Source organism: Heloderma suspectum, chromosome 6, assembly GCF_057233095.1.
Source record: "Heloderma suspectum isolate Gila_16-S chromosome 6, 16-S_ref, whole genome shotgun sequence".
Taxonomy (NCBI): domain Eukaryota; kingdom Metazoa; phylum Chordata; class Lepidosauria; order Squamata; family Helodermatidae; genus Heloderma; species Heloderma suspectum.
The window spans coordinates 86,154,004-86,177,244 of NC_139463.1; the positions used below are offsets into that span (position 1 = coordinate 86,154,004).

General features: G+C 46.6%; 1 protein-coding gene across 3 annotated transcripts; it reads right to left on the reverse strand.

Annotated features, from left to right (window-relative positions):
* Positions 1 to 12,999: 12,999 nt before the first annotated feature.
* Positions 13,000 to 23,200, reverse strand: LOC146341687 (zinc finger protein 449-like). Of its 3 annotated transcripts, none has more exons than XM_084805136.1 (4): positions 23,150 to 23,200; positions 19,610 to 20,603; positions 18,083 to 18,281; positions 13,000 to 14,368 (listed from the first exon to the last, which is right to left on the reverse strand). In XM_084805136.1, the coding sequence occupies exons 2-4, from the start codon at positions 20,408 to 20,410 to the stop codon at positions 13,650 to 13,652; spliced, it is 1,719 nt and encodes a 572-aa protein (XP_084661262.1). In that variant the 5' UTR covers positions 20,411 to 20,603; positions 23,150 to 23,200; the 3' UTR covers positions 13,000 to 13,649. The 3 variants fall into 3 exon arrangements, with proteins under 3 accessions (XP_084661262.1, XP_084661260.1, XP_084661261.1); XM_084805134.1 differs by having other exon boundaries at positions 19,610 to 20,577; positions 23,150 to 23,199; XM_084805135.1 differs by lacking the exon at positions 23,150 to 23,200 and having other exon boundaries at positions 19,610 to 22,242.
* Between the last annotated feature and the right edge of the window lie 41 nt (positions 23,201 to 23,241).

The window sequence follows — 23,241 nt, forward strand, 5'->3', positions numbered from 1 at the left end:
GGTTGCCTAACCACCCTTCCCCAATGTGCGTCTGAACAGGGCCAATGCCGTTTAAGCATCTTACAAAGGAACAAAGCTATAGGCCTAGATATGCCCTGATTCCCAAGATGTACATATGCCACTACTATGTTGTTCAATTCCTTGCGTGTTTTTAAAAGTTGTTCCCTGTCCATTTGAGTAGATGCCTGATCCATTACTCGAGAGCCCACCCCATGAAGGAATCCCCGCCAGTTATCTCTGATTTGCGATCTGAGATTACATTGGCAATTCACCTGTGTGCTACTCTCCTACCATGGACTAGAGATGACACCAGGGGTGCAGGCAACAGGGTACTCAGTTGGTGCTGGGAGGAGCCACTTATCCCAGTGCCATCTGGGTCCGATGGCATAGCATGTGCTCCCCCCCCCCCGGACAATGTGCAGTACACTCACGGGTCCTATAGCCTGTGACTTGGCCAGTGCTTGGACAGGTGGCTGCTTCTCCCAGCACTAGCCAAGACCCTTACTCGATCTCTCTCTCAGCACAGAGAAAGTCAAAATGAGATGGGGGGTATAGCCATGCCCACTGATGTCATCCTCCTTGCAGAGGGCCTGGTGGGGGACAATTCAGCCCCACACCTAAAACATCTGTCATTGTCGTCCCCACACTATAGTAGTAACGTATGTACTGAACTGAGATCCATGCTCAGGCAAACCATGGCAGATTCAGGCCACAAAGTGTTGTTCTACTTCTCTTGGGAGTTTCAGGAGTTGTGTGTTCAGACCGAGCTTCAACAACACTTCTCCAAAATGCTGCTGAAGATATATGATGAGACCAGGAGGAGAAGCATCACTATGGAGCGGAGAATCCAGACATAGAGAGGTACGGCTAGGCCCGATCAAACAGAGAAAGTGTGGCATATTTTATGTGTATTGTGCAAACACACGATCAAAATGGTTTGACTAAAACAACATTCCGTTGAGCAATCTTACGCCATGGTTATGCCAGCTGCACAACAAGCAGTCATTCTGCTGACATAGCAGTGGCGTATCTGTGACCCAGCAGAACCATGAGTATAGGTTTGCTCTGCCCATCATGATGCAAACCTGGAACACTGACATTCGACTCAAAACATTTATAGCATTTGTAGTCTTGCTGTTTGAATAGTGTCAATGTCAGTGGTGGCTGGTGACTCCAGTTTTGGAGGGGCCTTGACTCCATCCAGGGCTTTAGTTATAACCAGCCAAAACTCTAAAGGTGCTATCCAAGGGATAAGGTTCAGCACATTGGATAGCACCTTTAGAGATTTGGCTGGTGGCGTTTAAGCCCAGAATGGATCCACCGCCCCTCGGGGACTGGAGTCACCAGCCACCACAGCTCAACGTTTATTTTTCAGCAGTCAGGTCAATTTGGACAAAAATGAATGCTCTCTGTTAAATGCTTATGGAATTTGCTATGAATGCAGGACTTCTGCTTGTCTAAATCTTTTTTTACAATTAAGGCCTACAAGATCAAAGCCACTCACTCACTGCTTGGAGGTCACTTTTCCTTTCCAGTGTTTCTGCCATTGCTGTTGGAGCAAATATAGTTACCTGGGCTCAGTGACAACCAGAAACACTTACAGAAAACATTTAACCATACATCAAGTTAAGACCAGCTCAAGGAATTGCCAGCCTTGTAATTCCTGGAGCATCTCCAGGTCAGCTATCAAATTTGTTTAGCTCGACTCTAGCTGATACACACAGAGATTGGCAGAATTACAAAAAAAGTTAGGAAAAAATGTTTAGTGGGGTAAAAAAAAAAATCCAAAATAGCCCAATGAGGTGGGCAGGGGGAGGGTGGATGGAAAACCAAGGGGGGGGGAATGGAATGGAGTATGCTGGAAAAGGGCATAGCTGGCTGGCTGGTTGGAACCCTGAAAAGGAGCACTTCCACACTGCAACATTTTGTTGCAGGTCCCACTTGGAATCTATTGGACTCCTTGACCATATCAATCTCACCACTGACCCCCCAATCTATGATGATCTGAAGCGTAATCAAAGAGAAGACAAAAAAGTAGTAGAACAGCCTTTCCCAACCTGGTGCCTTCCAGATGTTCTGGACTACAACTCCCAGGATTCCCAAGTGTTGGCCATGCTGGCTGGGACTGATGGAAGTTGAAGTCCAAAACATCTAGAGGGCACCAGGTTGGGGAAGGCTGCCCTGCAGACATGTATCCACTGGCAGTCAGGTTTGGGAACTTCACCACTGGAGTGCCATAAAAATGTGTGCAAACATTCGGGATGCACTTTGTACAGTGTGTATACATTTATTTTTTTTGGCTCGCTAGAAAATATGGGATATAAAGGCAACTAGAGATCTCACTCTCTCTGGACATCTCTACATTAAAAGAAAATCTGGGAGCCCCCCGGAGCATCTTCTTCCATCTCTGTGGCATGATAAGAATTGGCTCATTGGACAAGGAAAACGACCAAACGCCCTTTCTCACCAGCCCGTATATCTTTCAATGAAAACTCCTCTATCTAGTGGCTGAAAAATGGTGGTGCACCCCATTGTATTTAAATACCTCGCTTAGGGCTCATTCCTATGCAAGTGTAGACAGAAAAAAAGGCCTACAACTCCCAGAATGCCCCAGCTGGCCATGCTGGCTGGGGCATGCTGGGCGTTGTAGGCCTTTTTTCTGTCTAAATTTGCATAGGATTGCACCTTTAAACTGTTTGTTTTTTTAACTACACTTTTTGACAAGGATAGCGCAGGAGGAGCTCTGGATAACGATGGTGTCATGTAACGGCCCACAAACTCCCGTGGGTGGCCAGTCACGAGTGCACTATAAATGCCTCGTGTAAAGACAGCCTCTCTCTCTCTCAACAGAATGCACTTCAGAGGTAATACACCTACCATTCCTTGTCTGTGCCTTCTTGTCTTTGTTGAATTGGCCATGATATTCTGTTGTTCCTGGGGGGCAGAAGAGCAAATGAATGAATGAAGAGTCTCTTAAAGCTTTACTGGGGATGCATGTGGGAGAGCTTGGGCTGTATCTAACGTTGTTGCACTTAGGCCTCATTCATTTCAATGGGTCTAGTTTAAGTAGGGCTAGCATTGGATACAACCCATTAATTCCACTCTCTGCTGTAAACTGAATCAGTGCTAGATGCTGTTGTCATATTAGACGAGAGGAAGGAAAATTCTGCCTTGCTAATGCTCATAATGCAGCACCGCAGAATCAGTGCTTAGTTTGGCCCACAGACTCACCTGGAATGCCGCATATCTCTAAATCTATATCCAAACACCAGGCAGCTGTGGACAGAACACCTGCAAGAGCACACACAGTGCAGCAACATTTAGCTGAAGAAAGACAGTGAGTTACAATGGTAACACTGTTAAGGAAAGATGATAATACTCGCCCAGCTCCCCAAGTAGTAGGAAGCCCAAGGGACAGCCTCTTTACAGCTGTGTTTCCTTGTAATGAAAGACAGCACTGGATAGTCATGCTTTCTTTGCAATATCTGTTCATTTACACATGTACAAACTCAGCACTTTGGAAGCAAATGTCTCCTAAAGCAGGCAGCACAACCACTGATTCTGCCTCAGATTCCACTAAGATCAACAGAGGGTGCTTCCAGACAGACAGCTCCTAATGCTGCCAAGTAAAACAACACATTGTGGAGTTATTCCATCTTTTTCTCCTTAATGGGGGAAAGAAAAAAGATGGAAGAAGTGGTGGGGAAACATAGGAGGGAAGACAACAATATCTGGAGCCCCATACATTTCCATAAATGAGGCAGGGTGATGGCATGCTAAAACCCACATCTAGAAACACCCAGAGTTGACCCCAGTTTCACCCAATTCCAACCAAAAATGCTTTGCCCTCTTTGATTAGAAAAGTAACTCAAGGGCAGGGGACACATAAGGAAATCCCCCAAAAGTATCTCCTCACCATTCAGTGTTCACTTCTCATCTTTCTATGGGACTTCACCCAAAGTAAATTAGCATCCCTCTGAAGCAGCACAGTGTCTGAATATAACTTGCAAAGATACAAATACAACCCTCTTTTTAAGTAATTCCCCTCTGCCTTCAGAGGCTTTCCCTGTCAGTCCAGTACAAGTTCTGCACATGCTCTCTTTTACATGTCTTTGGTAACCCAGCTTCCCACAACTAAGGATGGTGCGGACTCCTGATTCCATCCAGGAATCCAGCGGGAACCACACACACCCCTGCACCCCCAAGCTGCACTCACCGAGCCCCTGCCCCTAGTCGCCCCCTGCCCGCACTCACCAAGCCGCCCTTACTCATCCGGGTGGTGGCATCAAGCTCCGCGATCACCATTTTTCGGGAAAGAATGGCGATCACGAAAACGCACATATTTGCATATATGCAAAACAAGGCTGTGAATAGCCCATATAAGCAAGATTACAGGCATTTCCTTGTCTGTAATCTTGCTTATATGGGCTATTCACAGCCCCATTTTGCATTTGGGCAAATATGAGCATTTGCAAAAACGCGCACACTTGCATACATGCAAAATGGGGCCATGAATGGCCCGTATACGCAAGATTACAGGCAAGCAAACACCTGTAATATTGTGCATATGGGTGATTCAAGGCCCCATTTTGTATATATGCAAATATGAGCATTTTCACAATTGCCATTTTATTTTTTAAAAAATGGCGATCGCAGAGCTTGCCGAGGCCGGCCAGGTGAATGTGGGTGGCTCAGTGAGTGGCAGGGAGCACGAACACAGGTCCAGGTGCACATGAGTAGGGGCAGGGGCTGGGCAGGTGCCCAGAGAAGCCAGATGGGGGGCGTCTGCCCAGCCCCTTCCCCCACTTGCATGCAAAGATGTCACCCTTTCACTCCATCCAATCTCTTCCTTTAACTTACAAAGAAGCCAGACAATGTTCATTGGGGAGCAGGACTAGGTCTTCAGGCTGATCCTTCTCAGCCTCTCTTCTCATTTGTACTCCCTGAGTCCCCTACTTCTCCCAGCTCAGTCGTTGTTGTTGTTTATTCATTCAGTCGCTTCCGACTCTTCGTGACTTCATGGACCAGCCCACGCCAGAGTTTCCTGTCAGCCGTTGCCACCCCCAGCTCCCCCAAGGTCGAGTCTGTCACCTCCAGAATATCATCCATCCATCTTGCCCTTGGTCGGCCCCTCTTCCTTTTGCTTTCCACTTTCCCTAGCATCAGCACCTTCTCCAGGGTATCCTGTCTTCTCATTATGTGGCCAAAGTACTTCAGTTTTGCCTTTAATATCATTCCCTCAAGTGAGCAGTCTGGCTTGATTTCCTGGAGTATGGACTGGTTTGATCTTCTTGCAGTCCAAGGCACTCTCAGAATTTTCCTCCAGCACCACAGTTCAAAAGCATCTATCTTCCTTCACTCAGCCTTCTTTATGGTCCAGCTCTCGCAGCCATAGGTTACTACGGGGAATACCATTGCTTTAACTATGCAGACCTTTGTTGTCAGTGTGATGTCTCTGCTCTTCACTATTTTATCAAGATTTGTCATTGCTCTCCTCCCAAGAAGTAAACGTCTTCTGATTTCCTGGCTGCAGTCGGCGTCTGCAGTAATCTTTGCACCTAGAAAGAGAAAGTCTGTCACTGCCTCCACATTTTCTCCCTCTATTTGCCAGTTATCAATCAAGCTGGTTGCCATAATCTTGGTTTTTTTGAGGTTTAACTGCAACCCAGCTTTTGCACTTTCTTCTTTCACCCTCGTCATGAGGTTCCTCAGCTCCTCCTCGCTTTCAGCCATCAAAGTGGTATCATCTACTTATCGGAGATTGTTAATGTTTCTTCCAGCAATTTTAACTCCAGCCTTGGCTTCATCAAGCCCAGCACGTCGCATGATGTGTTCTGCGTACAGGTTGAATAGGTAGGGTGAGAGTATACAACCCTGCCATACTCCTTTCCCAATCTTAAACCAGTCCGTTGTTCCATGGTCTGTTCCTACGGTTGCTACTTGGTTGTTATACAGATTCATCAGGAGGCAGACAAGATGACTTGGTATCCCCATACCACCAAGAACTTGCTACAATTTGTTATGATCCACACAGTCAAAGGCTTTAGAATAGTCAATAAAACAGAAATAGATGTTTTTCTGAAACTCCCTGGCTTTCTCCATTATCCAGCGGATATTGGCAATTTGGTCTCTAGTTCCTCTGCCTTTTCTAAACCCAGCTTGTACATCTGGCAATTCTCATTCCATGAATTGCTGGAGTCTACCTTACAAGATCTTGAGCATTACCTTACTGGCATGTGAAATAAGTGTCACTGTTCGATAGTTTGAACATTCTTTGGTGCTTCCCTTTTTTGGTATGGGGATATAAGTTGATTTTTTCCAATCTGTTGGCCATTCTTGTGTTTTCCAAATTTGCTGGCATATGGCAGGCATCACCTTGACAGCATCATCTTGCAAGATTTTAAACAGTTCAGCTGGGATACCGTCATCTCCTGCTGCCTTGTTATTAGCAATGCTTCTTAAGGCCCATTCCACCTCACTCTTCAGGATGTCTGGCTCTAGCTCACTGACCACACCGTCAAATCTATCCCCAATATTATTATCCTTCCTATACAGATCTTCCGTATATTCTTGCCACCTTTGCTTGATCTCTTCTGCTTCTGTTAGGTCCTTGCCATCTTTGTTTTTGATCATACCCATTTTTGCCTGGAATTTACCTCCGATGTTTCTAATGTTCTGGAAGAGGTCTCTTGTCCTTCCTATTCTATTATCTTCTTCCACTTCCGCGCATTGCTTGTTTAAAAATAATTCCTTATCTCTTCTGGCTAACCTCTGGAATTTTGCATTTAATTGGGCATATCTCCCCCGATCACTGTTGCCTTTTGCTTTCCTTCTTTCTTGGGCTGCTTCCAGTGTCTCAGCAGACAGACATCTTGCCTTCTTGGTTTTCTTTTTCTTTGGGATGTTTTTTGTTGCTGCCTCCTGAACAATGTTGCGAACTTCTGTCCATAGTTCTTCCAGGACCCTATCTACTAAATCTAGTCCCTTAAATCTATTCTTCACCTCCACTGCATATTCATGAGGAATATTAGTGAGCTCATATCTAACGGATCTGTGGGTCTTCCCTGTTCTCTTTAGACTGATTCTAAATTGTGCAATAAGAAGTTCGTGATCTGAACTACAACCAGCTCCAGGTCTTGTTTTTACCAACTGCATAGATGTCCGCCACCTTTGGCTACAAAGGATGTAGTCAATCTGATTTTGGTGTCGACCGTCTGGTGAAGTCCGACTGGTGAAGTCAGTCAGAAACCTTTAAACCTCTTGAAGAATGCTTAGGACAACCCCACACCCCTCCCTGCACAGTGTGGCTTTGGCCTTGAGATAAATAAACCTTGCACATGTTTGGATCTCTGTTTATGTGAGGGTTGGTCAGGCAAAGAGGTTAGAGAGCGCCAAGGGCGGAAAGAGATACTTCATCTTCCTGAAATAGCATGCTGTATGAAACGAGTTACTTGACATGAATGTTGGAGATAAGCTCTTTTTGCTGATTTATTGAAGGTTGACTCTTTACTCTCAGTTAGGAGGGCTGCTTATAAATCGCCAAAAAAGAGGAAACGCATCACCAAAAGGTGGCACAAATTTGCATAAAATGTGCATATCCTGATTTATCTGTATAGATGCAAATTTAGACATTATTATTGTAATTTAAATAGAAGTACAGTGCATCTCACCATTGGGTGGAAGACTGTGACCAGGTGATTTGTGGGCTTTGCTCAGTCTGCTGTCCAGGTAGTGTTGATGGGCAGCTTCAAGGCCCAACTCTTCCATATGATGGTTTTTCATCTTGCAACCCAGCATGGTCTGGACAGCCCTTCAAACAGAAAATCCCTTCAAATACAGGATGGGCTACCCTGTGTGAGGTGCAGTGGTGGAAGTGTGCGGGTCCTGTCAGGTTTAGTACACAGGCATAAGGTTTAGCAGTGGTACACGAGTTTTCATTTTTTAATTAAAAAAACACACAGCTGATACAAGGGAGGTGGAAGCAGTAACTAAAAGGATCCCTGCTCCTTAATTCTAACAATGGATGGCAGAGAATTCCTCCGCGGACTCAAATGAAGCCGGATTCCAAAGAATCCGGACTCCAGAATCCGCGGCAGAACGGCTCACAGGAGGATTCTATGCAGAACAGCACACCGGCTCCGGACCGCAGGCGATATGGTAATGGCAGCCGCCATTACTGTATCACGGGGAAAAACAGATGCAAATGGCATAGTGGACACCACTTGTGGCCATAAAGCCTTCAGTTTAATCTAATTGCAGCCATTTATGGCTCTATTTAGGGAAAAAAAACAAAAACAGGGCTTTACGGCCACATGTGGCATCCACTATGCCATTTGCGGCTGTATTCCTCCCAGTGATATGGTATGGAGCCGGAGTGCAGCTCCGCGGAATCCTCCCGATGCAGAACCGCTCCGGAGGATTCTGGGGGGGCGGGAACGGATCACCTCCCCCCCCCAGGTGGATTGCCCCACAGACCGGAAGGTAGGGAATCTGCCCATCCCTAATTCTAACTATGTCAGATCAAGCCACAGCTGCTCATCAATGAGGAAAAGGCACCCTGTTCGCACTCAGAGGTACTTTGTTATGTTTCATAGGCGGTAGTGAGGTGGCAAATTCAGAAGTGCAAGATCCCTTTGTGACAGTCACAGCCATGCCCCTCACAGCCACGCCCCCTCATAGCCACACCCCTTCTAAGATTGTACAACCTTGTGAGATATACAGCATTCAACTGGGATCCATAAGCAGTGCAGCTGAAAGTAAGGCAGTGGTATTTCAGTTGGATGTCTGAGAAAAAAATGCAGGTGTGTTAATCTTTTTCACCCACTCACTCACTCAAACACAAACGTTTTAGGATTTCAAAATATGATACTCTATGGAGGCTTCAACCTCTCAACTCAGCCTTCATGGACAGATCCCAGATTAGAGAGCCAGTGTGGTGTAGTGGCTAGAGTGTTGGACTGGGAGCCTGGAGATCCGGGTTCTAGTCCCCACTCAGCCATGGAAGCTCACTGGGTGACTTTGAGCCAGTCACAGACTCTCAGCCCAACCTACCTCACAGGGTTGTTGTTGTGAGGATAAAATGGAGAGGAGGAGGATAATGTAAGCCGCCTTGGGTTCCTTGCAAGAGGAAAAAAGGCGGGATAGAAATGCAATAAATAAATAAATAAATAAATCCCTTCTCATTTAAACAGCCCCCTTGCACACTCCTTTAGCGCCCCAATATTACCCATTAGCCTTTCCTAAGTTCCTTCATTATCTCTCTCCCCTCCCGCAACAGAAATGTCCGCACACCCAGCTGGATTGAACCACACACACCTTCTTTCTCCTCTCCCCCCAACTGATTTTTTCCCATTTCCCTTCCCTCCACCAGGGTTTGTTTGCCCAGATAAATGCCAATTTTGTACCAAAAAGTGTAGCTGACAGATCAGGTTGCATTTGGCAATTCTGCTTACTGTAGAAAGTAATGTTCAGTAATTAACAGTGCAATCCAATGGGTCTTTATTTCGAATTAAATTTACAGAGATCTTGGAAAGGCAGCTAAGGCTGCAGTCCTACGCACACTTACCTGGGAGAAAGCCCAATCAGCAATGAACATAGTGGGACCGACTTCTGACTAAACATGCATAGGATTGTGTGATAAATCCTAAAAACTGGCACAAACCAGCCACCTGCCCTGCCTCATAAATAAATGGTGGTGGCGGTGGCGGCAGCAGCAGCACCCCCACCACCCCCAGCTCTGAGCAGGTGGCCAGTGTTGCAGGAGACGAGGGCATGCTCCATGCATGCTCCATGCATGCGGGCGCGCAGGCATGGAGCAGGGATGGGGGGAGGGGGAGAAGCCAAGAGCTGAGAAGGGGGGTGAAAGGAGGCTGCAGAGCTCCCTCAGGCTCCCTCTCTCACTCACTCCCTTTGTCTGGCCAGCAGCGAAGAGGCAGCCGCCTGGACTCCCTCTGCTCCCTCCTCCTTCCCTAGCAGACTGCGACCCGACTGGGGGCTGGCTTCAAAAAAAGTGCCGGAGCGACACCCTGGTGCGACCCACCACCACTACACTGCTGTTCATAGGTTCTTCCTTAAAGAAAAGGCCTGGCTCAAAGATGGGGCTGGTGGTGCTAAATGGCTGACTGATGAACAAGGGCTACATGGCCAAGACCAGCTGTGCCTGCAAGATTTTTTTTCACTTCTAGTGAGATAGTGAGTCTCTGCATCACTCTGCAAATGTTTAATTTGTAAAGATTTTACCATGTTAACACATAACATATTCTGTCTCAGATTCTTCCTATTGGACAAGAGCATCATAGCTAGTCATTTCTGGACCTAGACACCAGAGGGCACTAAACCCAAACATTTGTTGCACATTTTCTTTTTCTTTTCTTTCACATAGCTGACTGCACTTCTCAGGCGATAACTACATGCAGACATCAGTAATAGAGTTCTGAAGCTTTAAAAATAAAAGCTACTTGGGGGGGGGATTTGGACCAAAGAATCATCAAAGTGAAAGTGCCGAAGCCTTTCCCTACGTGCGGTTTCTGTGCTCTGAAATGTGCTCCACAATCGAATGTGATTGTAGAAACATAGATTTGGAACCCCCTGGAGGAGAACCAGCTTGGAGGTGGGGCTGTGTTAGGGCTCTGTTACATGCAGGGAGGACCCCTCCTCCAGTCCAAAACAAAGATTTCCAGACAGTAGGTGCTCCCAGATGGCTCCTGGAGGGAGCAATCAGAAGCTGCCTGAGGCAAAGGACAAAATGGTATTTCCTCCCATTCCATGTACAAAAGCTGACTGGACCAGCTCTTAAATGTTTCTTCAGTACCGGCAGTGCAAACAGCACCTTCCACCATACAGCTGGTTTGCTTAGGGGGCACAGGGCAAGCTGTGTGGCACACACAGCTCTCTCTTCCAACCTCTTGCTGCCGCCTCCTAGCATCTACCACCTGAGGCAAGTGCCTCACTCCACCTAATGGTAGGGCCAGCCCTGATCAGAAGGCACTGTGCAGCTGTCCCATTGCTTTCTCTTAATGGATTTTCTTCAATAAGGGAAAAGACGGAAGAAACTATAAGCAAACCTGGGAGGGTCAGAAGTAAAAGACAATGCCATCTGGATTGTAACCTTCCATGAATGAGGCAGGGAGGAGGCGTGATAAAAGCCTCGTCTGGAAGCAGCCTCTGTGGAGTTCCCAAAGTATCAAAAAAATAATTATTATCTGCTCTTTCCTCATACACTGGAAGGTGGAGGTAAAGGTGAGAACTGGAAGAAAACTCCAATCTCCTCCTTGCAGACTGGATCATCAGAGGATAATTCTAGTCTGTGTTCATAGATGACACTTGAACAGTTAGGTTGCTGTGCAATAGGGACACTAGACCATCTTGCCATGTACACTAGATGGTTAAAGAAACAGAGTGCTTCCACATAAGGCTTTTACCGTGCCACCACACCGCCTCATTCACAAAATTTTACACGCCTGGACAAAATCTTCCATTTGTAACCCTCCTGTGCCTTCTCATTCCCTGTCTTTTTTTTTAACCACGGAAAATCTGTTAAGACAAAATTGCTGCGCAATGCCTTGATTTGTAGCTCCGGGAGCCCTCCATCTGCAAGCTCCCAGACATTTTCTTCTCTGGCCTTTCTCCACAGTGCTTCCGTCCCAATGAAGTCAACATGAAAAATTGGTCATGAATTAAGAACCCTTGATTTCTGTGAGAACTAAGTGCAACTAACCAAGTCTGGATCCAGCTCAGTTTTCTACACTATGAGCCCTCAAGCCAAAGTGGCAACAAAGAAGTGACAAGGAAAAGTATTGGCCAAATCAACCCAAAACCACAGAGAAGATGGAAACATAAAACTAGAAAAAGCAGTGAACGGTTAGCTCAAGGCCATCTGAAGGACGTTTCCTGAATATACACCATGAGAATGCAGACTTGATGTAGGAGAGGGAGTGGTGCTTCTCCTGAGTTGTTTATATGCCTCAACCTATTTGCTCTTCCATGCAGTCCAACCCAGGTAACTCACTTGGGAATAAATAAACTGTAACCGAAGCGCTACACAGCCCAACTCAATTTGCTTTAGTGTGGTTTGGGTGCATGCCAATCACATCCACTGCAGCCTACGACTTCATGAGGAAAAAGGGTTTTGGGGAGGCCTGGGAGAATAACCAAGGCAGCCAGTTTCAGGACAGGCTCCCAGCTGAGGATAATACTTGGACATGATGCTTACCTATCCTATTTGACAAAAACTTGGAGAGGATCAACCGCATTTGATCCTAGGTACCTTTAGTTCTATAGAATTCACTCTCTACTCCCAGATAGCCCCTGCAACCTAGTGGAGTGACTAACCAGGCAATACTATGCTTGTTTTCTTGGAAGTACTTCCCCCTGAGCTTAATGACTCTTAGTCCCTCATAAGGCTGCTTACTAGGGCTGCAGCTTTAAGAGACCAAGGGCACAATCCTATGCATGCTTAGACAGCAAAAAAAGTCCTACAGCTCCGAGCACCCCCTGGCCAACACTGCTGGCTAGGTAATGCTGGGAATTGTAGGACTACCTCCTGTCTAAACATGCATAGGATTGCACCCTAAATTGTGGAGAACCAAGTCTCCAGTTCAAATCTTGCTCTGACCATGAACTCACCAGATTGCATTAGGCAAGCCTTCAGTTTCAGACTCACATCTGCAATACAGGGATAGCAATACTGACCAACCTTAACAATGTTACAGTACACCCAGCTGAGATGATGTATGTGAACTGCTTATTAGTATTATTCTGGCCAGTGGAGGTCAAGGGGTGCAGCATAATTTTAGCTTCAAGCATCACCCTGCCAATGCTGCCAGGCAACCAGCGAGTGCTGGGACTTTTAAAAATGGGGGTGGGGGGCATATTGACAACCAGCACAGCACCACAAAATAATCAAAATCTTTTCAGCTCCATTCAACATGATACCCCAAATAGCAAAATGATGGTTTGGCATATTTGAATTCCCCATTTTACAGAAATGCTGTACAGAATGATGGCACACTTACATGTTTTATTTTTATTCTTTTCTTTTTAATGACCTGAGGAAAAAACTTGTCCTTTATCATCAGCATCCCCTTATGCTCCTCACAAAGGCCGAATATCAAAACCTGTTGGCAACAGCATTAAGAATTTCATCTCCTAGTCTTTGTTCATTGTCCCAGAATATTTGCTTTTCATATCATTAAAATATGTGTGTGCGTGTGTGTAACTCTGGAGAGCCAATGGAAAAGAAGCTGTAGGCATCCATCCTGGACTGGTTGCTATCAGACATTTGCAACTTCAGTGCTCCAGCACCGAATAAATGAGAGGTAAACAACAGGAGCATATGCTCAGTGGGCATCTGCGTGTATGCATCTCTGCTTTCCTCTGGACAGTCCCTGTAGTGTTGCCGAGTGGCTGAAACTCCTTCACCTCTCTCCCACATTCCTGCTCCACCCACGCCCGTTTTATCTGGGCTTGGACGACATGAACCCCCCGATGTGCCAAATCAACAGCACCACTTCAGGTCCCTCCATTTTTACCCTGACAGGGCCAGGTTCTGGTTGGCCAGACCGTGTTCTACCACAGGGTCCTTCTCGGGCCCGGCTTGTGGCACCTCCAAGGAGACGGCTTATGAGTCATGTTTCCACCCAACCCTCCTGTCAATATAGCCAGGATATTCTTCCCCCCTCGTGAATCTTCTGGTGAGTGAGGAGATCCTTCTGCTTGCTGAAGCAGTCTCCACACGTGTCACAAATGTAAGGCCTGTCTCCTCGGTGCCTCTTTTGGTGTTTATAAAAATTGGACAGGTCCCCAAAGGCTTTCCCGCACTCCGTACACTGGTAGGGCTTCTGGGCTGCGTGGCTCCTCTGGTGCTTGTAGAAGTTGGAAGCGTCCGCATAGCACTTCCCACACTCAGTGCAGTGGTACGGCTTCTCGCCCGAGTGGATCCTCAGGTGGGTGGTCAGGTGGTACAGCCGGGTGAATCTCTTCCCGCAAATGGCGCAAGGGAAGGGCCGCTCCCGCCAGTGGATCCCTTTGTGCAAGGCGAGCTCTTGCTTTGCTCGGAAGCTCTCCCCACACTCTCGGCACTGGTGAGGTTTTTCCGCCCAGAAGAATGTCCTTGCCTGGCTTCCGGTGTCCTTTGGTGCTGCCTTGGCCTCCATGGTCTGTGACGGGAGGACTATCAGACCCTTTCTTGGTCCTCTTCTTTGGGTAGAAAGCTCATCTTCTGAGGAGTCGTCCTGCTCACCAGGCAGCCTATCCTCCTCCCACTCAGGGGACATTGCCTCACTCATATTCCCCCATGCATCCTTGGGGATCTCCAAGGAATCTTCAGTAGTAGCTCGGTGATTAGTAGCTCGGCTGGTAATCCTGGCACCTAAGATTTAAAAATAAATAAATCCAAATGATATTCCCATCACCACATTCAAATTACTCCCGGCAATGGGACATCCTCAAAGGGACTGCCTGTAATTAGAGAGAGATCAAAAAATGGATTCAAACCCCATAATTTGCACTGAAGGTGTGGGTTGAGATGGGGGGAGTAGCAAAAAGGGGCATATGATTATGTAATTCAGGGGTAAGCAATTTCGGGAGGTCTGGGGGCCATTTTCTCCCCCACCCCTGCAGGCCACACTCATGCTGCCACCCCGCTACAAATTTGGTGGTGGTGGCGAAAAAAGAAAATGGTGATTTGCTGCCCATTGTCGGCAGCAAACCTCTACAGAACAGAAAAATTGCCAAATTTAGCTTCCCATCCCAAACCCAATGCTGAATTGCCTGCAGAAGTCTTGTGCTCCATTGACCTGCTGTACTCTTAGAAGTTTAGAAATTATGAAATTATGTTTTCCACAAAAAGTAAGTTCTGAGCTTATAAGAGGAGAAACTTCTGCCTATCTTGCTATGGGGCATTACTGCCTAATCACAGCTAAGCTAAAAACCTGGATTTCTCTGTTGTTTTCTATGAGCAGCTATCAATTTTGTCTCAGCGGAGTTTCCCCCCACCAAAGTAAACCAGGAAAAGTTCCCTATATGCAAGTCTAGATACAAGTCTGTGACTATACCCTGTTCAGCCCTGGGGGTGGGGGGCGGGAGTGTCTGGGTAGGCATCCCAGCACCAACCCACTAAACCAGTTAGAGCCCATACCAGTTAAGGGCTTGCATTACTACAAGGTGTAACCTGAACAAACCTGCTTAAAGAGCTTCCTGAGCCTGTAAGCATACCTGTGTATGAAAGAGCATATTCGCATCCCAGTTGAAACACTATTGCAAGCAGGTTGTCCCTTCAAGAAAGAAATAGCCCATGAAACTGGCCAAGGCAGAGCAGCCCAAAGGGACAAAGAACATTTGCAATGAAGGTTCCGTTTGCAAGGAAGGTATTAGGTGTGAAGAGAAAAAACAGAATGTGTCTGTACCAGCTATTTTCTGTACAATTTGTACCTGAACATACATGTCTTCTCCAGAGTACTATTCCACTTTTGGTATGGATTATGGGCTTATTAAAGAGGCCCTAAGATTTCCACAATATTCCTCATTATGCTTGTTTAGTCATGCTCTGATGTTCCTCATCCTAGCCATTACTCCACTGCCATTCTACTCTGCACACTTTTCATTTTTTGTGTGCTTCTCTACCTATTTATCCATCCCAAAAATAGATAATTCAATTTGTTTGTTTGTTTTTCCTGACACAAGCTCTACCTACTTCCAAATCTCTCAAAAACAAACATTCCATTGACCCACACTTCTCCTTTAAAATAAAATCTCTTGCAAATCCAAAGCACATCCCACAGTCTTGAAAGGAGGAAACATTCACAAACAGGAAATGTGCAAACAGCAGCAGGACAGAAAGAGAGAGAGAGAGAAACTTTTGTTAACTGATAGAGCGTTGGAAGTTTTAGAGCATGTGTGGGTAGAAAGAAGATCACTGGATGATTTGCAGTATATCAGCAAGGGTTTCCGACTTCGAATTGTTTAACAGTAGCGACAAAAGTGTTTGTCTCCCCACCCTTCTAAATTAGACTGTCAGAATCCCTGATCTGTAGTAACTCAGATGTAGATTTGTATTTATATAGGGAGATCATCCCAGTCTATGGTTCAAGGAGTGAGGTAGGTAACTGGCTCCGCCTCCTGAGCCACCATTTTGCATCTAGCTCCACCCATCTCCCAGCCACTATTTTGTCCCTGGCTCCAGTTGGTGGTTTTCCAGGTTCTAGTAAAAAATAAAAAATAAAGTAGATCCTGGAAGCCTGAAGTCTACCCACACTTGTTTTAGAGCAGGGAGACCCAAGTTCAAATCCCTACTTGTTGGGCGGCCTTGAGCAAATAACTATTGAAAGGCAGCGTGATGTAGTCAACGGAGTGTTGGACTTGGAGTATGGAGACCTGAGTACAAAGCTTCACTCAGCCACGAAGCTCACTGGGTGACCTTGGACCAGTCACTATCTCTCAGCCTAATCTACCTCGCAGAGTTGTTGTGAAGATAAAGAGAGGTGAGGAAGAACTACGCATGCCACCCTGAGCATGGGATTTTTTAAAACGTAACAAATGAAAATCAGTGACTGTCTCTCAGTCTGACCTATCTCATACAGCTCTTGTGAGAATAAAAATGGGATAACCCTGACAGAACAGTGCGATGCACATGTGATAAAAAAAACAAAAGCAATGAACAACCAGAGATAAAAGTAAAACGCAAAGCACTGGTATTGTTTTCTCCACATTTACATCACCAGAATAACTCAGGGCACCTCCACATACGGCTAGCCCAGCCTTGCCCAACTTAGTGCCCTCCAGATGTGTTGGACTACAACTCCCAGCATGCCCCAACCAGCCATGCTTCCTGGGTCTTCAAAGGTCCAGAGCAACCTTCCCCAACATGGCGGCCTCCAAATGTCTTAGACTACAACTACCAGCAGCCCCAGCAGTATGCTGCATGGTCACTGATGGGAGTTGTAGTCCAATATATCTGGAAGCCACCAAGTTCAGCATATATAAGTTCACATCTGCAAACCGCAATCTGCAGTTAGCCCTGGGCAGTTCCTTCTGTACCACTCCCTTGGCACTGTTCTGCACACACATGCAGATTATTAGGAAATGGTATGGTTCAGCAGCTGGTAGGAAACAGACACTGCCTCCAGAATGAACCACAAGAACACCTAATGAGCATAGCCGGGCAGGGCTTATCTACATGTTTATTATAGATAATTTTGGAGAACAGGAATAGTGCTGTAATTGCTAAGAGGCAGTAACAACTAGGAGAAGTGGAAACCGTGTACTCCTGGTATCACTTGCCCTGAACAAAGACCAATACTGGGAGTACAAGGTTGAGAAAAGGGGGTGATTTCTGTTATTTTTTTATTTATGTATTTATTTATATTTTATTTATTTTTATATTTATTATTTTATTTTATATTATATTTTATTTTTGTATCATTCCTTCAGCTAGATTCCTGAAGGAATAAAACAAAATACGTTATTCATTTTATATATTTTATTGTATATTTTATTTTTGTATCATTCCTTCAGCTAGATTCCTGAGCCAGTGGCTACAGCTCTGGACAACGTGAGGCCCTCCAGATGTTTTAGCCTACAACTCCCATGATCCCTCACCATTGGCTATATTGGCTAGGGCTGATGGGGAGTTGTGAGCCAAAACATCTGGAGGGCAACAAGTTGCCCAATCCTGCGGTAGAAAGAAAAGCCCTAGATCAACCTTCCCCAACATGGTGCCCTCCAAACATTTTGGACTACAGTTCCCATCATCATGATCACAGGGCATGCTGCTGGGGCTGCTGGGGGTTGTAGTCCAATACAACTGGAGGCCAACACATTGGGGAAGGCTGCCCTAGATCTTTGAACCTCCAGTACCAGAGGTGATATGCCTATGTACACCAGTTGCTGGGGAACATGGGCGGGAGGGTGCTGTTGCACTTGTATCATGCTTGTGGGTTCCTGGTCGAGGGCAGGTTGGCCACTGTGTGAACAGAATGCTGGACTGGATGGACCCTTGGTCTGATCCAGCAGGGCATTTCTTGTGTTCTTAACCTGGCCCTTGGTTCTAATCCAAGGATTTCACATATAATTACAAGATCATTACCCATCTCCCAAGGGGGCTGATCTTCTTCCCTGGGGACACAAGTCAGCTTATGCTGTGGCTCTAGGGGATCTCTGTAGTCCACTGACTCCTGCAAGAGAGATCCAGGATACGTCTGGGAGCCAGGAACATCCTGCAATGCAAAAGGCGACGTCACCTCCTCCTCTGAAGTCACTTCCTCCACCTTCATGCGAACGGTGACCTGAGGGTGGACAAAACACACCGCTTCCAAGTTGGAATAGTCTACGGGACAAGGGTGATGGCTCCCGAATTAATGGCCCCCAGAGAGTTCTCTACGGCAGGAGACCCAAGACTGAATTGCTCCAAATAACTACAGGCCCAATATGTAATCCACAAGAACCCCAGATATTTCTAGGCGGCTTCACTTCAACAAAACTCGGGTGACTAATGACAAAACCACTCCACTTTTCTCCTCAGCCTGAGAACCTTTATTGCTAATTAATTTTAACGGCCTGCTCGGGCGGCTTTAATGTATCTTATTTCATTTCTTTCCTGCCCTTCCTCCAAGGAGTTCAGGGTGGCTTACAACGTTTCCCATTGCCAGCACCCTCTTTATCCTCACAACAACCCTGTAAGGAAAGTTCAGGTGAGGGAATGTGACTGGCCCAGGATCACCCAGCGAGCTTCAAGGCTGCATGGGGATTTGAAAATGGATCTCCACAGCCTTAGTCCAGCACTCTACCACATACATTAGAGGTGACATTTCAGTTTTTCTTATTCCTGCATACACATGGCTAGGGTGCTTGAAACCCCCACAGTGTGCGAGCAGACATCAAGGAGTAACACAGGCTGCGTCTTCTGCTGTGATGTCAGACAGCATCTGCATAGGCCAAGGGGTGAACTGCAGTAAAGCCCTTTAGCAGAGCCCTTCCCTGATAATACAGTTTGCGGCTGCTCGCTTCTAGACACAAGAAAACAAGTGAGCAGCTGAGGCACAGAGGAAGAGAATTCTGACACAGCACTCTATTTATGTAGCAGCAGTGTGAGGTTAAGGCTGCAATCCTAAACACGCTTACCATGGAGTAACCCCACTGCACACAATGGGACTTATTTCAGAGCAAGCATGCATAGGATTCCCTGCACAGATCCCTTTGCCTGTGTCTCCACTTGTAAGGGAGAAAACAGATGCATGAAAAGAGAATTTCCTAAGGGCCAGACTGAAACCTTCTCCCTGCACTATTTGCATGCTACAACCTGAACTTAGTATTAATTTAGAATACTTATGTCAGGAGTGCAGAACCCCCGGCCTGTGGGCCTAATTCCCAATCTGGCCCGCGGAGCCTCCTCAGGTTTTCCAAGCCCCGCCCCCTGGAGGAATCCTGCTGTTATCTCCAATCTGAGATAACAGCAGGAGTGGGAGCGGCACACAGGGGAATCCCCGCTGTTATCTCAGATCAGATATAACAGCGGGGATGACAGGAACTCCGCCAGTGCTGGGAAAAGAGTGTGTGTGTGTGTGTGTGTGTGTGTGCGCGCGCACGTGCATCTGTATGTATAACATTTGCTCACATGCAAGTCTGATCGCTCAGCCTCCTGCTGCCTCAGGGCAAATTCCTCTGCCAGGGCCACAGCCTGGGCACAGGTCTCTGGGTGACATTCCCAAACCCAGGTCTGCATTTCCTCTGGCAAGATATTCAGGAACTGCTCCAGGATCAGCAGCTCCAAGATGTGCTCCTTGGTGCGGATCTCTGGCTTCAGCCACCGGCAGCAAAGTTCCCGCAAGTTTCCACAAGCCTGGCGGGGGCCCTCAGCCTCCCGGAAGCAGAAGCGCCTGAAGCGCTGCCGCTGGGTCTCGCTGGCAATGTCGCAGTGGCCCAAGATGGCAGCCTTGACTTTCCCATAGTCTCCTCTGTCCCTAGAGTCGAGGCTGTTGTAGGCCCGTTGGGCTGCCCCACTGAGGGCGGGCACGAGTCGGACCACCCATTGTTCTTTTGGCCACTGGCAGGCGTCCGCCACTTGCTCAAAGGTGGACAGATAGACCTCGACATCATCGGCTACAGTGAGCTGAGGAACTTGAAGGCTGCCCCATGCAGGAGAGGAGGCTGACGTCGCTTCTGGAGCAACAGTCTCCTGCCACTGGATTTCCCAGTGCTGTGATGTTTCCCGGTTTTCGTTCCTGGACTGCTGAGAGGCCACCCATCTCAGAAGCTCTCCAGATGTCCCAGCCTGGATGAGAAAAGGGGGGTTGCCTACACGCTTCAGGCTCTCCTCTGGCAGAGAGTCTTCCAGGTCCTGCTGCTCAGTTTTCACCACAGGCAGTAGGCCTCGTTCAAGCCGAACCACATGTTGCAGGCCCAAGATTGTAGTCATCGTTCTCCAGATCTAATATGTATTTTCAAACCTGGATTCACGAGTCTCCTTCCAAACCAGGGTGCGGCAAGCCTGGAAACCTCTGGCCCAAGGACTTGAACACAAGCCTTTAAGTCCTGCACACTCAAACTTCTTGGGGAGAATAGCAGGCCTGCAGGGACATGCCACTAGGAAAACAAGATTACTTTTCTGCCTAGCGAAGGGGTAACAGAAAATATAAACAGGGTGGGAGAGTACATGAGGAAGTGTCTATTTTTCACTCCACTGCCTCCATAACCATCATCCCAAACTCAGCAAATTGGCCTCAAATTGAAGGTTGCCAGATTAATAAAGAATAGGGCTCTTGTGCCTTTCAAAAACAGAATTTCCTCAGTTCCAGCTTCTTCTCAACTGCTGCACTATCCTGGGAGAAGTTGCGGCTGTCAAAATTTTCCTTCTACTTGGCTTATTTGTGTGGATTTTTAACCTACTCTGTCCTTAGAGGGTGAGGGTGGGTAACACCATTTAGGAATATATTATCATTTGTATTCTACCCTTCCTCCAAACAGCTAAGAGCAGCATTTTTCACCTCACAATGACCCTGTGAAGTAGATTAGGCTATGAAGTAATGATTTTCCCATAACTGCCCAGCAAACTTCAGGAATAAGCAACTATTTGACGCCACTTCACCCTTGAGGTAAAATTCCTCCCCAGCTTCAAATATGGCAAAAGATTAAAACTCGAGTATGACAGAGAAACCCAACCACCACTACCCAACCCTGCCCTGAACCAGAAAGACTTCTTAACACTGTAATTATGCTCTTTCCAATATCCCACCTACAATTATGACCAGGAAAGAAGGGGAATGGAAACCCTATGATTTTAGCATGGGGGAAGAGGGTCCCCCCCCCCCCCGTAATGCTGATAAATACTGGATTAAAACTCATCAGAATTTTAAGAGACACTGCTGTAGGTTTATTCTGGGAGGGTGTGGTTCTTTACTTCTGAGTAAACATGCATAAGATAACTCTGTAAATGTGTCATTTCAGTTGTGTACCTTTAAACATTAAAAATAAAATAGCAGCTGCGGGGGGGGCTGGGGGGCAATCTGGAACAGGACTGTGGTACAGGAAGAAGGGTTGTTTTCCTGATGAAAATTGTATTCTATGCACACAAAGCTATTATTTGGTTGTTCCCAGTCTGCTTTTTTTAAATAAATAAATAAATAAATAAATAAATATGCACAGAATAATCTATCATCTAGTTTGGGCTATAGAAACCTAAGTACCTTTACACCAGCTGAAAATAGTTCAGGAAAACAGGGTACGGAACACAGAAGTTACAGTTACAACGGCAGCTTAAGTGTTTGACTCTTTAAGACACGAGAGACCTGGGTTCAAATTCCCACTCAGCCGTGATGTTTACTGGGCGACCTTGGCCCAGTCACTCTCTCTCAGCCTAACCTACCTCACAGAATTGTTGTGAGGATAGGAGGGGGACCATGAATGCTGCCTTGAGCTCCTTGGAGAATGGGTAGGAAATAAATAAATAAAATAATTACACAGTCCCTGCTTGCAATTTACTGTATACAACTGGGACTGGTGGGGGGAGTGACAAGAGTACATTACGCCACACATGGTAGCAGAAAAAGCAAAGAGAGCTTAATTTGAGCCAGGTTCAGCCTCAAACAGCAAATCACGTCATTCTAGAAATTGTTCTTTGAGCATGCAAAGTGCCTCTCTTTTCCCACTGAAGAACCACAGGCAACTTCATCATATACTGGATGAGGGGCTAAACCTTTGAGTTTCCCTAGGACCTAGACCAGCGGTGGGCAACCTGGCACCCACCAGACTTTTTAAACTACAGTTCCCATCAGCCCCAGCCATTGTGGCCAATGTGCAGGGATTGTGGGAGTTATCATCCAAAACATGTGGAGGGGACAAATTGGCCTGCCGCTGTCCTTGGCAGACTTATCCTGCCACTAGGGATTGTCAATTGATTTGGGAGCAAGAGCAGGAGAACAACTGCCTGGATTGTTCCTGTTGACTTTAAAAGCAGCTTGATCTGCAGCAATAAAACAGGCAAATGTTTTGTTTTCCATAGCAAACATTATTCACTGCTAATGTCTGCACATCAAGCTGCTATTAAAGGCGCTGATGCTGAGCCCACTTGGAAAGTTGGCAACCCTACCCGACACTCCAAAAAAAGAAAAGTAGGGCACAATCTTATGCATGTTTGGACAGGAAAAAAAGTCCTACAACTCCCAGCATTCCCAAGCCAGCATTCCCCGGCTGGGGAATGCTGGGAGTTGTAGGACTTTTTTTTGTCTAAACACGCATTCGGAATGCGCCATTACGCACTACCCAAAAGCAAAACAATTCCACTGAATTCAGAAAAGGTAGCTCCTCAAATTAAAATCTGCAAGCTTTCTCAACTCGATCCGTACTTAATAAAACTGCTAGTGCACCAAAGCAGAGTTTAACTAGCTGCTGGCTAGTAAACTTCTTGATTAAGCCCAAACTTGGCACGCACAAAAAGGTTCTTGGCCCAATGGCTGCGATCCTACGCACACTTACTTGGGAGTAAGCCCCACTGCGTTTCAGTGAAACTTCTTTCCAAGTCAATATGCATAAGGTTGGTGTGTACGTTGTATACTGCAATTTATTCCCTTCCTTACCAGTAGGCAACAATTGTAGTTTATCTGTCCCGCATGACTCTACTGCTCCAGCAAACCCCATTTTTCCCCGACCCCCAACTCACCCAGAAAGGCTCTTGCATTCCCCAGAAATGCTGGAGGAAGAGGAAGTCTCTGCTTCCAAAACAATCTGGGCGGCTGTAGGACCCAGAGAGCT

Bases quoted from the DNA above. Each gene is read 5' to 3' on its own strand.
- LOC146341687 (XM_084805136.1), bottom strand. From the start codon at position 20,410: ATGACTACAATCTTGGGCCTGCAACATGTGGTTCGGCTTGAACGAGGC. The intron at 18,282-19,609 runs GTGAGCAAATGT...GTCCACCCTCAG, and splicing joins CTGAGCGATCAGACTTGCAT to GTCACCGTTCGCATGAAGGT. The intron at 14,369-18,082 runs GTAATGATCTTG...TTTAAATCTTAG, and splicing joins TCAGCCCCCTTGGGAGATGG to GTGCCAGGATTACCAGCCGA.